The following is a 15,253-nucleotide window of genomic DNA, read 5'->3' on the forward strand; positions in this document are numbered from 1 at the left end:
GAGCGTCGGAGAAGCAAGAAAGCATAGCCCACGAAGAAGGGCCTGAACTCAGAAGAAAATCGAGATCTGCTGGGGATTTTTCTTTTTTTTTTTGGTCTTGGTTGTGCGAGGGAGGAAGAAAAAGTTGTGAGGCCCGGTCGAAAGTGAGGCAGCGCGAAGGCCCCCTCAGGCGGCGCCGAGGGCAGCCCCGGCAGCCGGGGCCTGGTGCAGCCGCCGCGGCCGCTGTCAGGGAAGCGCAGGCGGCCAATGGAACCCGGGAGCCGCCGCTGCTGCTGAGGCGGCGGTGTCGGCAGCCCGACCCCGACCGCCCGCACCCCCTCCGCCGGGGTCCCCCGGAGGTGAGCTCCTCCTACCCCGTGAGTGCTCCCTGCCCTGTGTGTGAAGGGGTCCCTCTCCCACCCTGTCCCGCACAGCGTCCCCCGCCCCCACACCTGGGTTTGACTACAAAACTGCCCTCCCGGTGGCAGCTGCACCCTGGGTTCCTTCTCCACCCTTTCTTCCCAAGCCTGGGGTCCTCCTCTGCTTTTTGGCTTCCTCTTCTGTTTAGCTCCTCCCTCTGCCCGGGGATTCCCCCCTCCCTCACTCTTATCCCTGTTGCCGCCGTCCCGAATTATTTTAAGTCGTCAACCCTTTCCACATCACGACGCCTTTTATAATGTCCATCCATGCTGTCTTTCCTCGTTGTCTGTGCTCCAGCCCCGAATCTTTCCATGGCCTCTGCCTTTACCCCTTTTCCTATTTTGTCCCTTTCCTCCGATGTCTCTATGCCACCCCAGCACTGGGTTCCCCTTTCCCTGATCTAAAGATTGTGGCCCTCTCTTCCTCTGCTGCTTCTGATTCCGTTACCCCACTGCCACCCACCCACCCAGCTCCTGGCTTCCAAGAATTGTCTGTTCCCTTCTCCTGAAGGGATCTAGGCTCTCCCCATCATTCCCAAAGTACTACTTACATTCTCCTTTGACCTTAAGCCTTACCCTTCTTCTCTGGAGTGCTTTATGATTCCTGTAACTTTCTTTAACTTCCCTCTACCCTTCCTCAATTACCCCAACCTCTGTAGAGGAGAGATCTGACAGTGCCCCTTCCCATTCAGGATTTCCAACTTCAACACCTCCCTCGAGTTTCAAGGGTTTTGCTGATCCTTGTGACACTTGGTTCTGTTTTCCCTATGATCTTTACGTGTTCTCTGTCATACTCTTTACCTTTACATACCACTTATTTCTGGATCAGCTAAACCTTGAGCTAAGAAGAAAATGTGTTGGGAGGAAGGGGAGCCTCAGCTGTCTCAGGCTTTTCTCTGGACAGTAGGGTGTTTCTGAAGGATGGAGCAAGTTTAAAAGAAGTTCCCATCAGATTACACTTTGTTGGAGGAACGAACAGTCCTGCATGGAAACTGAATGAGGCTGTGAGAAATTTTGTTTTGGATTATTTAATTTTAGGCTTGTCTTAAAGGGATCACAAATTCAGTCTCCTCCCACTCCTAAGAGGAATCAGTTTACTGTCTGTGGCTTCGCTAGAATGGTTTTGGTTGATTCCTTAAGAGTTTAGGCCTGGAGTGGGGTTGGTCAGGGGGTAACTGGGAAAAGGAACATGAGACAATGGAAAGAGCTTGTATATTCAGAATCAGGACTCCTGAGTTCAGCATGTGACTTCTTCACTTGACCTTTAGAATGACTTTTTTTGGGAAAATGGTCCACTGTATAGGCATCAGTGCAGTAATAGGCTTATAGCAGGATGTGGGTTGGGGGAAAAAATTAGACTTAATTATTTGTTTACAAAACATTCTGGGTTCCTCAGACACAAGGTATTTATGAGTAGTGATTTAGTTGTTCTGAGAATTTCCTTTCATTCTGGTCTCTCTGTTGGGCCTTTCTAGTCTTACAACCATGGGAGTAAATCAGTTTGAAAGACAAGCTCCAGGCCAGCTTCTTTCATCTGCCTTGCTTTTTTCCCCCACTGCTGTAAGTTGCTGACCACCTTTGCTGTCCCTCTTGTACTTGAGCCATAACTCCAGATTCTGTAGATGGAAAGTATGTTTGTGGGAAAGTCCTTTGAAGAAACTGGCTGGAAAAGAAAACTTGGAGTGAGTTAGGCCTTAGGAAACTAGTTGCTTCCTTGTATGCCATGTCTCTTGGCCTGCGATAGCGAAGAGAGCATATGAAGTTCCATTCATCTTCCTACTCTACGCCTGTTTGAAAGTCATCATGCTGCCTCATCCCACTTCTCCCTTTGTCTCCCTCCTCGTTAGCCAGTGTCCAATCTCATAATTCCCCTTTTTAGGAGCAGCTTCACTCCTTGGAAGCACCCCCAAAGAGAAGTCATATTTCCCCTAGTTTCCCTGCTTCCTTCTCAGCGCTGGGTCCACACTGCACAAGAACATGTTTGTTGAATGCCATCTAAAGCAGCAAATTGAGATTCTTTGATTTGGGGAAGAAGTTTGAGAGGGACCTCTCAGTAACTGGCATGAGACAAGAGAGGGCCTAGTTCAAGTGCATTTGGAGCTTGCAGCAGGAAGGAACAATTCAGAGAGAGGTGAGTGTACAGGTTGCTTTCTTTGCCATCTGTCTGTTACAGCAGGGGCTCCCAGAGCTGGCTTGGGCTGTCTGGCTGGAATCTGCTTATACCAGCCCTATAGTCCTGAACAGAATTCTCAGCCTGATTCAATATTGACTTAACTACCCAGAGACCACTGCTCTCCCTACCCTCCTGTTGGTAGCTTGAGAATGCCCTCTCCCCTGATGCCACCCTGCCTTGGGGCCTTGGGTAAGTGTTTACCTGGTTCCTGGTAGGGCTTGAGCCTGTTTGACTGCTCGGCTCTTTGTTTCTACAGGGAGAAGTTTGTACTCAATCTCCGTGTTTACCGTTAAGGTTAAGGGGGAAAGATGAGCTCAGACCTCCTTAAAGAAAGGTTTGAGTTAAACCTTGAGACATGAAGAGGAAATTCTCAACCACAGAACAGGCAGCTTAGGATGATTAGGAGTCTCTTTAGAAGAGCAACTTCTTTTAAAAATTACTACTAAAGGACTTCCCTGGTGGCGCAATGGTTGAGAGTCCGCCTGCCGATGCATGGGACGCAGGTTCGTGCCCCGGTCTGGGAGGATCCCACATGCCCCAGAGCGGCTGGGCCCGTGAGCCATGGCCTCTGGGCCTGCACATCCGGAGCCTGTGATCCGCAAGGGGAGAGGCCACAACAGTGAGAGGCCCGCGTACCGCAAAAAAAAAAAAAAAAAAAAAAATTACTACTAAAGGCATACATGCATTTGAACAAATCCAATTGTACTTAAAGAGTTTATGATGAAAATCAATACTCCCTTTCCCTTCATCCCTACTCCTAGAGTTAATGTCTTAATTATTTCAGTGTTTCTCTCTGACAGTTATTGCCATAGCCTTAGATAAAATGCTTGTGCCTTTGTTTCTTGGTTTATTAATTGTTACAAAAGAAGATTGCACTTTAGAAGATTCACACCTCTTGCTTATATATTTTCATTTTTATTTCTACCGGAAGCCTGTGTAACTTTTTTTTTTTTTGGCTGCGTTGGGTCTTCGTTGCTGCGCTCAGGCTTTCTCTAGTTGCAGTGAGTGGGGGCTACTCTTGCGGTGCGCAGGCTTCTCATCACGGTGGCTTCTCTTGTTGCAGAGCACGGGCTCTAGGCGTGCGGGCTTCAGTAGTTGTGGCACTTAGGCTCAGTAAGTAGTTGTGGTTCATGTGCTCTAGAGTGCAGGCTCAGTAGTTGTGGTGCACAGGCATAGTTGCTCCGTGGCATGTGGGATCTTCCCGGACCAGGGCTCGAACCGGTGCCCCTGCATTGGCAGGCGGATTCTTAACCACTGCACCACTGGGGAAGTCCCCTGTGTAACTTTAAATAACATATTTGAATCTTCTGTTCTTTCCATTAACTTTTAATAACCTCTCTTAACTCTGCCTTGTAGGATGAAGATATTGGCTCCACTGCTCTTTTTTCCAATTCACACGATCCATCTCAAAGGGGTCTTTTTTTTTTTTTTTCCCAAAGGGATCTTTTAAAAGGAAGTGGAAAATTGAGCTCACCTATCCGCTTGGAGGCAGAGTACTAAATTAGATGATCTCTTAAGGGTCATTCTATGAAAATACAGAAACATATAAAAATGTGAGGATTGATCTGAAGCAATTGTATTTATCTAGTTCATGGAAAAAGATTTTAAGAAGGGAATGGTGATTAACTGAGTGAGGAAATTGATTTGGGGCTCCTTATATCCTGTGCCACCAGAGAACAATCCACCAAGTCCTTTAACGGAGGCCATGGGGGGTTGTTTGCCTAGAATCTTTTGAGGTGATGAGAGGCGGGAAGCCATGTTAAGTGATAGCATTCCCTCCCCCCCGGAGCCTTCTGCAGACATTTACTTAAATGCTCAGTCACAGAACACATGCATACGTACCCTTTCTATACTGTTTCACTGCTGCTGTTCTCTGCTTTGCCCTGAACAACCCTCTGATGCTCAGCTGAAGATTCCCTGCATTGCCCAGACATAACGTGTGGAGCCAGTCGGTTTTCAACATGCCCCCCACACCCCCCAACACACACCCCTTTCCTGGAAGCCAGCTGCTAGTCTGGGGTGGGTTGGCCTCTTCAGTTCCCTTCCAGTCTCCCTGGAAGGCCAGTTGAGGCTCCCAATGTGAAATGTGGAGCCTCAGTTGTCTGAATGTCCTTGAGAGCCATAGGAGTCATTTGATCCTAGAGGTCTGGATTTCCTTCTCTTGTGTTTTTCTTGTTCTCTGACTTATAAGGGGAAAGGTGGTGAATACAGAAACTGTTTCTTCCTTTTTCACTTTCTAGTCCTTTCACTCTCTTTAGAATAGTTACTTATCAAAGCTATATTTTCTTTGCATTTGAAAATGAATGAATTGATGTTGAGGACCATCTCTGGATTTAGGTTTGGGAGAATCCATTTCTTATTTCTTATTGCCTAAATTGCTAAATTTCCTTCAACTTCTCCTTTTCCCCATGACTTGCTTCAGATGCAGGCAGTTCCTGAGGCTCAGAAAGGCCAGGAGGGAGGCCTAGCTCCAGTTTGGTAGTTTCTAGGGGCAGAGCTGCCTATACCCGAGAGGAGTTTGGTTTTCCTCCTTCTCTTGACATTGTCTGTTCCCTGGATAGTAGAGGCTGCCAAATTGGGGACCTGTTCTATTCAGCGGGAAGTCCCCTGAATACTGTGATGTGGGATTTCTAACTGAGCCCTGGAATAAAAGAAATGATGGTCTCCTTTCCTTCCTTCCTGGTGCCAGTAATAATCCCAATTGTGACCATTTCCAAATCTTCTGTGTTTCCTAGTGAAGTCTGAGATGCTGTTTGTGGAGAATGTCTGAACTTCATTTCCCTTGCAACTTTTGAAAAGTGGATTTTTAGGAGCTTTTGGTGACTTGGAAGTCTCTGGAGTAGAGGAAAAGAGAAAAATGTGCCAAGCATGGAGAGATTGAGAAAAAAGAGTTGGTTGTATAAAGTGATTGAGGCTGTTGTGTGAGTTTCTAAGCAGACCTAAAAGGTAGTGGTCCCAGTTGAATTTGAGTGACCCTCTGGTGCAGAGTGTCCTACAAAGGTGCGGCAGGGAATGACTAAAGCTTCCTTCTTATTATTCCTGTGCAACCCATAGTTGCGAGTAGAGACAGATCCGCACAGGCAGCCATGCTGGTTCTACTGCTCAGAGGGCACTGCCTAATTTGGGAGAGAGCATAGTGAAAGAGTTGCCACCTTTTTGCTGATCCCAAGCTCAAAACTGCATCAGAGAAATTACATTTGGGGATGAACTTGCTTGACAGAGTTAGGAGAAAGATAAACCAAAGTAGCCATTTTTGATGCTTTCTGAGAACTTGAGTTCCCCATCTGTCTTCCTGCAAAACTTTAGTGGTTGACTGCTGGGAGTCAGGGAGCTGTACTATATAATGTTGGGCAAATGAAGGTAACCTTGAGTCTTAACATTTCAGAGGTGCAAGAAGAGGCACTGGAAGAGTGGCAGTGGAAACCCGGGCTTTGCAGAGTGACTAGAAAATCTGTATCTTGAGCCTTCTTCCACTTACCCAAAGTATAAGCAACCAGGTTCACTAGTGTCAAAGCTGATGCCACTATCAGTTGGAAATTACCTGCATTCCAGCTCCACAGTTGCTTCTGCCTTTCTCTTGCTCATGCTCTTGAGTGTGTCTTAGATTCACTCTATTTGTATTTTTGTGAAAAGGCCTCTGAGTCCATTGCTGACTACAGCCAGACTCCAGAGCTGGGTTGATCTGACATTAACAGTGTGCCTCTCCCAGTCCTTGCTTTGAAATTTCCTCCTCTTCTGCACTGATTCTCCTGATTTGGATTTGGTGAGGCTCTGAAGAATCATTCTAGAACGGCAATGGCTTTTATCAACAGTGTTCTCTCGCTGACTTTCCTTCTGAGAGTCCCTCCAGAGAGGGATTCTTGGTTATGTGATTCCTGCCCCTCCCTGTTCTTTGGACTTTCTAGACACATGAGTCCCAGCCTGATATCTTTTTGCCTTCTCACAGCCCCTTCAGTTCTTGGGGTGTGTGTATGAGAATGGGGAAAGTAGTGTTGGGATAATTGTTTTGGAAGCGTCTCAAGTAATGAGTATTAACTGCAATTCACTTCCCTTATAAACAACATGTGTGTGTGTGCACACGCATTGTTTACTAACCTTTTAGGTGATTAGGATTCAACTAGCATTTGTTAAGTACTACTGTGCGCCAGGGACTCTGTTAGATCCCTTTACACACATAAAGTTATTTATTCTACACAGCAACAATAAGAAGTAGATATGTTTTTCCCATTTTGCAATTGAGGAAACTGAAACTTAGAAGATAATGTGGTTTGTATAAGTTTACACATCTCATAATGGCAGAGCCAGGATTTTGAGCCTCAGCCTATTTGACTCCAAGTTCAGGAGTTTTTCCACTCTCCTTCAGCTGCCACAGCACTTGAGAAAGGGAGAATGATGTCATGAAGTCAGACGAACAGAGAAATGGCACAGTTCAGCAGGGATGATGGTGGTTTTAGAGCTTTTTCTTCTCAGTGAAGCCTGGTATGGTATTTCTTGGGAACTTTGAGTCTAAAAGGGAAGGTAAGAAATTATCTGTAACTAGAAAAATACATGAAGATTTTAACACTAAATAAAGGTGAGATGTTCAGAATCAGTGTATGGAGTATTATATGAGTAAGAAAATACAGTTCAAAGAGGAAAAGGAAAAGGTTATTGGCAGGCATTTAAAGGGAGATATGGAGATAGAAAAGCATTTGAAGAGTTGGGGACAAGGGAATTAAAACCAGAATTGCTTCCCAGTCTACCTGAAGAATTTGTAAACCTATATGAACAAAACACATATAAAGCAGCATTCTGCAAATACAAGTTAAGAATAAAGGCTAAGCTGAGTAACTAAGTGCAGAAGGAATGAAGAGTAATGTAGCAATCAGAAGTGGAGGGAGGTAGTCAGGGAAAGCTTCCTGGGAGGAGAGGACTTTTCATCTGATTTTGAATGAGTCCAGGAAGACATAAAGAGAGGAGGTGCCAGGGAAGGTTTCATGGCGAAGGGAAGACCTGAGGATGGCACCACTAACCAGTGTGTGTACGTGTCTCCCTTTCTGTTCCTTTCTCCCTCCCTCCTTCCTTCCGTAGCCTGGAAGCTCGAAGTCTGGCTGTGGCCATGGGGGACACGGTAGTGGAGCCTGCCCCGCTGAAGCCAACTTCTGAGCCCACTCCTGGCCCATCAGGGAACAATGGGGGCTCCTTGCTAAGTGTCATCACGGAGGGGGTCGGGGAACTATCAGTGATTGACCCTGAGGTGGCCCAGAAGGCCTGCCAGGAGGTGCTGGAGAAAGTCAAGCTTTTGCATGGAGGCGTGGCCATCTCTAGCAGAGGCACCCCACTGGAGTTGGTCAATGGGGATGGTGTGGACAGTGAGATCCGTTGCCTGGACGATCCACCCTCTCAGATAAGGGAGGAGGAAGATGAGATGGGGGCCACAGTGGCCTCGGGCACAGCCAAGGGAGCAAGAAGGCGGCGGCAGAACAACTCAGCCAAACAGTCTTGGCTGCTGAGGCTGTTTGAGTCGAAACTATTTGACATCTCCATGGCCATTTCATACCTGTATAACTCCAAGGAGCCTGGAGTGCAAGCGTACATCGGCAACCGGCTCTTCTGCTTTCGTAATGAGGACGTGGACTTCTATTTGCCCCAGTTGCTTAACATGTACATTCACATGGATGAGGACGTGGGTGATGCCATCAAGCCCTACATCGTCCACCGTTGCCGCCAGAGCATTAACTTTTCTCTCCAGTGTGCCCTGTTGCTGGGGGCCTACTCTTCAGACATGCACATTTCCACTCAACGACACTCCCGCGGGACCAAGCTCCGGAAGCTAATCCTCTCAGATGAGCTGAAGCCAGCTCACCGAAAGAGGGAGCTGCCCTCCTTGAGCCCAGCCCCTGACACAGGGCTGTCTCCCTCTAAAAGGACTCACCAGCGCTCTAAGTCAGATGCCACCGCCAGCATAAGTCTCAGCAGCAACCTGAAACGAACAGCCAGCAATCCTAAAGTGGAGAATGAGGATGAGGTAAAATTCCCGGGAGGGACAGGGGTAAGCAAGGTGGCATGGAGCCAGGATGTCTGACATAGGGTTCCTCTGTCCTTTTCTCTCCGTCCCTCTGTTTCATTTCACTGATAAAAGCATGGAATGTTAGAATGGAAAAAGACCTTAGAATTCATGTATTCCAGCTGCCTCATTTTACAAAGGAAGAACTTGGAGACCCAGAGAGATAAAGTGACTTTCCTCAGGTCCTATAGCTAACAGCAAGGCTGACACTCCTGACACTGTCCAATGTGTTTTTACTAAACTGCACTTCCATTCTCTTACTGAGAACTGTGGCAGAGACCCTCCCCAGCCTGACTTGAAACCTGGGATATCTACCAGGACCTCTCAGAGCAGCAACCATGGGGGAGGAGAAGGGACCCTGTGTGTGAATTTTGTGTGTGCTGCGGGAGGGGAGATGTTAAGTAGAACCTCAGCTTCATTCTCCTAGCCACTCCTCCTCATAATTCCTCTCCCCCACTCCCTGAAGATCCTGCTGTTTGTTGACAGAAGGGTGAGGTTCATTCCCTATCATTGAGGCATCTGCAGAATGCCCTCCCACCCGCCTTTCCTTGGGGGAAAGGATGTCTTGCTTGTTTTTTTCCCATATCATTTGGGAGAAGCACAAAAGGAAGAGGGAAGCAGTCCTGGTAATAGAGTAAATCTTGGGCATACCCAGTGTCTAGTCAAGGACCTGAAACCTAAAGAAGAGAAAGCAGCAGTCAGGGTATCCCATTTAGGATATAGAGCAGGGATGAGATAAGCACATGAGTAGGTTATACCCACCTTTCATTCCATATCTGGACAGATAGCAGGGGAAGTTGCCCAGTGGACAACCAGTAGTATCAGTGACCTGATGTCCCAGCCAGACAATGGTGCCCCAGTCCCCACCCCCGACTCACCACCAGCCACGCTCCCATCCTGGCTGCCAGCCTAGCCTAGAAAAGAAGGGAGAAAAGAACGAGGAATTTGCGTTGTTGGAAAATGCATATAGTTGTGCTGGCGTCTGCCTCTGTGGGGCACATAACCCACCCACGTTTTTGATACAATGGGACTTCTTTCAACTAGAGAGGTCAGAGTGACTAGGGAAGGGAAAAGGCAAGAGCAGGGGAGACTACAGAGCCTGGTCTCTCTGGAAATTCGGTATTTTATTATGAGAATAATAGTGAAGCTAAAGGAACTAACATTTATTGAGCACTTACTACGTGCCAAGCGTCATGTCAAATACTTTACATTTAATCCTCACAACAACCCTAAGAGACAGGTATTATTTTTACTATTGAGGAAACAGCTTAGAGCGGTTAGATGATTTGCCCCAGGTCTCTCAACCAGTGCATATCAGACCAGGCCTCAGCTGTCAGAGTCCATATGGGGAAGAACAGCCTAGGCCTTAGCCATGAAGGTTTCCACATCCATGCACAGGCAGAGCCCAAGTGTTCTCAGAACCAGAATAGACCATTTTCATTTCTCGTTGAGCTTGGCAGGGCAGCCCAGGGTCATGAAGGGAGGCTGTTGCACAGCAAGAAGAGTCATCCAGAGCCGGTGGGACTAAGGTCGTGAAGTGTTTGGGAGCTCCTCCTCTTGGGGCATCAGAGGGAGCCTGTATCAGTATGAGTGGGAGCAGCTGCAATTGAATCCCTTGGTGCCTCTTGGCTTTTCTCTGCAGGCATTTTGTAGTTCTCATCTTAGGACCAGAAAAACTGAGGCCTCTGGCTTTTCTTACTCTGTGTTGGTCCTCAGTCCCTCTTGCATCTAACTCCTGCCTAGGATGGGATTTGGGGTGATGCTGAGACACAGTTATTCTGTGAGTGCTTAAATCCTCTAGGTTGGCTTCTCCAGCTGCCATTCTTCCCAACCTGGCTCCTTTATCTTGGGTCAATAGATCCAGGAAAGGAAGGAGATACCACGTCCCCAGGCACTCCCATGTTATCTGATGCTGGCAGAAAGAGACATCTGAATCCACTGTGTCTCCTCAGGAAATGTGAGAGTGAGAGTCACCAGGAGTCTAAGCATTGGAGTCTTCAGCACAGAGGTCTCTCCAAACCCCTTTGGCATTTTGAGGATACATCTTTCAAGGCCTTTGTCTCCCAAATACCAAGGGAATTGTTTTTCTTTCTATCTAATACTCCTTCTCCCCATCATGCAACATTTATTCACTCAACATGTAGCTCTTGAGCTTGTATACTGTGTGGAGCCCTGCACTAGAGGCAGTGGAGGATGTAGGATAAAATGCTGTCCTTCACTCCAGGAACTTACAAGGGAGTATGGAGATCGCATTAACTAGGAAACTGTTTACTTTGTGGCTCTTGATTTTGTATCCTGAAACTTTACTGAATTTATTAGTTCTAACAGTTTCTTGGTGGAGCTTGTGACTCTCTTGAAATGTTGATTCCTGCATATGAGGAGGAAGTATACAGCTTCCTAAAACAAAACATAATTATCTCAGGTCTGAGCAGAGACTCCAGAAGGAGAGACACACCGCTCCCCATCTCTTGCTTTCCTATGGGTTCGGAGTTTAATCCTACTTTCCTGCCACCCGTAGGGAAGCTCAGGAGGGTGAAGAGAGGCCTCAAAGAAAAGGCCCAGGTGCTCATACAAGTCTCTTCCTGCCTGGGGTATCCCTACAGAGTTCTTCTCTGCCCAGATCTCACAGAAGGTTGTTTTCTTTTAATGAGGAATCCTTTACACTCTCCCCTACATTCAGAGGGCTCTAGCACTGATTCCTTCCATCTCCCACCATTCTCCACCCTTCCAAGCCCACTCCTTCAAAGCAGTTTCTATCAGCCTAGTCAGGGAGCTCTGTTCAGGCAGTTTTGCAGTTGTAACCAAATGGTAAATATTCTGGCATAGGGTTGGGGGTGCAGGGGGCAGTAATTTAGCTGCTAGCCCCACACCCCACATAATGACACTTGTAGATCAGCTTTGTCTTCTCAGGGCTATAACCTTTGTACAGAGAAATATGCTGCGTATCACACTGTAAGCCCCAGCAGGCCTTTCAGCCTAATAGAGTGTGATGTCAGCTTCTTGGCCTCAAGCTTTTCTCCTTGGAGCTGACTCAGTTTGAGTGACTCAAGCCTACAGAGTAGGAGAGAGGAGCAGGTCATGATATAACTCCCTTCCCCCAAGGCTGTTAATGAGTCAGGACCGTCCTGTCTGTAGGAGAGTCAGCTGGAGCGTGGCTCATGGAACCAATATCCTGCCTGCTGTTCCTTCCCCACCCAGCTCATGAGTAAAAATTGAACCAGTAAGTCACCATAGCCTCTAGCATCCTCGCCTCAATTCTCCCTCCCACCCCTGCCCAAAGCAGTTGTTGCCTTGGGATAGTGTTCAGCTTGGCTTCTGCCTCAGAGTGCCCCTCTCCCTAGGTTCTTCAAAGAAAGACCTGACTAGAGGACCTCCAGCTAGAATAGAACTTAAACCGTGGAATTGAATTAAGTAGTTGCTTGAAACGCGGATTGCAGAGTAGCTCAGTGACCACTGCCCACCTGCCCTGGGAGTTCCTTGGACTTTGTCTCTCAAGTCCAGGCTGCACATTTGTGTACATGTATTGCCCCTTGCTGCACATTTGTGTACACGTATTGCCCCTTCTTCCTGCTCTGGGAGACCTTCGTGGACAACGCAGGATGGGCCTGTGCACGAGCTGCAGCAGAGCCGCTGAATGAGCTTCAGTACCAGCCCTTTCCCCTGTTTTGCTTACAGACACCAGTAAGACATAGGAATGGGGTGAGGTTTTAGCTAAATCCCCTGGGCTGGGACTAGGACAGCTGCTGCTGCTCAGCTACTCAGCTTTCTCAGATGGATTCAGCTGGTACCTGGCTCCCCAACTTATGTGAAAAAAATTGTAATTTATTGAGTATCATGTGAAATACCCTGATAGGAAGCCTACAGAAGTTTGGTAGGTAAGAAAGTTATTCATCCTTAACTCCCAGCAGCATCTAGCCCAGAAGTTTCATGCTCATGGGTCCATGGTATCCCTTGTCACATGATTGAAGGTTGGGATTAGGTTTCCCAGGGTGATAATGAGGCTGATTAGAGAGGAGATGTACCTGGCACTGAAAGTTTAGCTCTTCTGCTTCCTCCTTGACGTTTCCAAGAAGCTGGAGGAACATGGGATTTCCAGCGTGGGGACCATGAAGCTTGTTAAATTCAGTCTCTCGATGGTGGTCTCCATGGAGAAGGGGTTGGTTGAGAGCATGTGAGTGGATGAAGAGAAAGCAGGGAAGCTTGGCAGCGCGGTTACCTCCCTGAGGGATCCAGCTTTAGGATTTGTCCCAGAAGGAAGACTTGTGCAGGCAAGAATAGAAGGGAAGAAAGTGAAAAGCAGAGGACAGTGTCTCTTCACCCCTTCTGACCTCAAGGTTTGCACTAGCTTTCCAGCATCTTCCACAAGTGTCAAGATTCTGGGCAAGTGGCATTTGTGGGTTGATTTTCTTTCATTAAAGTGGAAAGGTAGAGAGCTACACAAGAGAAGCAGTTATGATCCAAGTTGGAGCTAAATTCTTTGCCTTTGTCTCTCTCCCTTCCCTCCCCGCCCCCTTCTTCTCCCCTTGCCCTCCGGCCCTTTCCCAGGAGCTCTCCTCCAGCACCGAGAGTATTGATATTTCATTCAGTTCCGTAAGTGGGGCCAGGCTGGGACTGGGTGGCAGGCTCCCCCCATGGCCGCATTTCCTCTCCGTCCCCAGGTCTTCTGAGTCCCCAGGCCAAGGCTGGAGTTAAAAGGTGCCTTTTCTTCCTGGGACATCAGCTCCTCCCTCCCAGACCTGGAGGAGCCCCCTGCTGTTTATTGCCAGTGCTCTGAGCCCAGGCTGAGTGGGGCTCAGCTGATCCTTCTCCCAGAGACAGCTGGGATGCAAGTGCAACTCAGCCCCCAGTTCCTGAGTCTCTAGAGCAAACAGCTGGGAGAGAGGTAGAATTTATCCCTGGATTGGAGCCAAAAACTGCTTGGCAGGAAACCCTGAGGATCCTGTTTCTCCCACCCAGAACCCTTTCCCCGTGGCTTGTGCCATCAGACCATCAAATACTTATTCAGTGTCTTCCAAATGCTAGGCCCTGTGCTGGGTGAGCTGACCCGAAAAGCAAACAGGATTTGGCCTGAAGGAAAGTTTTGCCTCCCCACAGCCAGTTTTCTTTTCAACTTCAACCACATTTCTTCCAGGTCTGAGTTCTTCCCTTTCCCAGCTCACTGCCCACGATGTTCCTTAATCCTCATTCTCCTTTCTTGTTCCCTCTGAACTAACCCCTGACCCTCTGGTCCCACAGGGTCTTGGACCTTGTTGCTGGGCAGAGACGTGAGAGGAAATGCTGGACCCTCTGGGAGTTTGGATGATTTTTTTACACTTTATTTTTGATTTATCTACCCAATCAGTTTGTTCTGTGCTGATCCCCTTTCAGTCATGATTGTGGCAGTGCCTCTCTCTCAAGGCCTGGGGTCATATTTCCAACATGCTGATGTGACTTAGGGGCCCCTGACCCAAATGCTGAATTGAGGATGGGAAGGAATTCTGTTGTTTCTAATCTGTGATAACTATGAATTGTTTGGGGTGGAGGGTCCTTGGGACCATGACCATTTGCCACCTGAGTGGATGGATTAGGAGATAAGGATGAACGAAGGAGTGAGTCTCCAAATTTCCTTTTCCTTTCTTTCTCTTTCTCTATTAAGCCCCTGGGATATTTCCAGGGACCGCAGAGGTCTAGTTCTATTGTCTTCCTTTCTTTATCTCTGTTCAACCCTGCCTCCCAAAGCATTCCTGACTGATTCAGACACCCTGTTTTTCATTATTGTATGGGGACCTGAGCCAGCCCCCTGTGGGTTAGAGGCTGAGAGATGAGCTGTCCCTTTGAACCCTGGCTCTGTGCACATGCAGAGGTGGGCATGGTACTGCCCAGCTTTCAAAAGAAGTTCTTTTTTGCAGTGTGAGGGAGTGAGGGTAGAAATTCTCACTCAGGAAACTAAGCAAGACACACAGAGAGGGAGAGAAGCCTGGTGAGTGAAATACTACTGTTTCTATAAGTGGATGAGATAACTGTTCTTATCTAGGTGAGGAGAGATGGAACGGGGTGGCTATCCTGATAAAATGCCCCTTACGGTAGAAGGACTTAGGGTGGGAAAAGAGCCCTTCTTCCTGTCTAGCTGAGTCCATCTTTTTCCCCATCCCCACCTTACTCCCCAGACTTTGCCCTTTCTGAGAATGAAGTGTCCAACGTGAGCAGCCAGTTTCAAGGAGGGAGCTAATATGGGGAGCCTAGTCCCTGAGAGGTAGGGGAAGAGGATCCAAGGAGGATTCACTGAAAAAGACAGGTCTTCAGGGCCATCATCAGGGGCTGAAAGGAGCTATTGTTTTCTCCACCCACCTGCCCACCCGTACCTCCCTCCATCTGCTTTTTCTTTCCCCATTGATCATTCCCTCATTAGTGCAAAGTCAGCTCATCCTTCCCTCATCCCCTGCATGTGCATTGACCGTTTGTGAGAGATTGTGGGGTGGACAGGGGGATGCCGTTGAAAGTATCAAAAGTCACTTATGGATTGAGTCCTCCTTTGAAAGGGGAAATACTGACTCGCCGTTCCCCTCCTTAGCCTTGTGGGCCCTGGCGGAGACCCAGCCCAAGCATCCAGGTGGGGAGAGGGACAGCCTCATTCTTGAGATGGGTGAAGCACTTCAG

At 48.0% G+C, this 15,253-nt stretch overlaps 1 protein-coding gene across 2 annotated transcripts in view; it reads left to right on the forward strand.

Moving 5' to 3' along the window:
* Positions 1-221: 221 nt before the first annotated feature.
* The window catches only part of PI4KB (phosphatidylinositol 4-kinase beta), a 28,621-nt gene continuing 13,589 nt past the window's right edge, over positions 222-15,253 (forward strand). Inside the window, exons 1-2 of one of the 2 annotated variants that reach the window (XM_082832401.1) lie at positions 235-338; positions 7,642-8,578. In XM_082832401.1, coding sequence (XP_082688527.1) covers positions 7,670-8,578 — 909 coding nt within the window. In that variant the 5' untranslated portion in view covers positions 235-338; positions 7,642-7,669. Of the gene's footprint in view, positions 339-7,641; positions 8,579-15,253 lie in introns of both variants that reach the window. The other variant, XM_082832402.1, reaches the window with a different exon arrangement.

This window comes from Leucopleurus acutus (genome assembly GCF_964270905.1).
Source record: "Leucopleurus acutus genome assembly, chromosome: 2".
Classification (NCBI taxonomy): domain Eukaryota; kingdom Metazoa; phylum Chordata; class Mammalia; order Artiodactyla; family Delphinidae; genus Leucopleurus; species Leucopleurus acutus.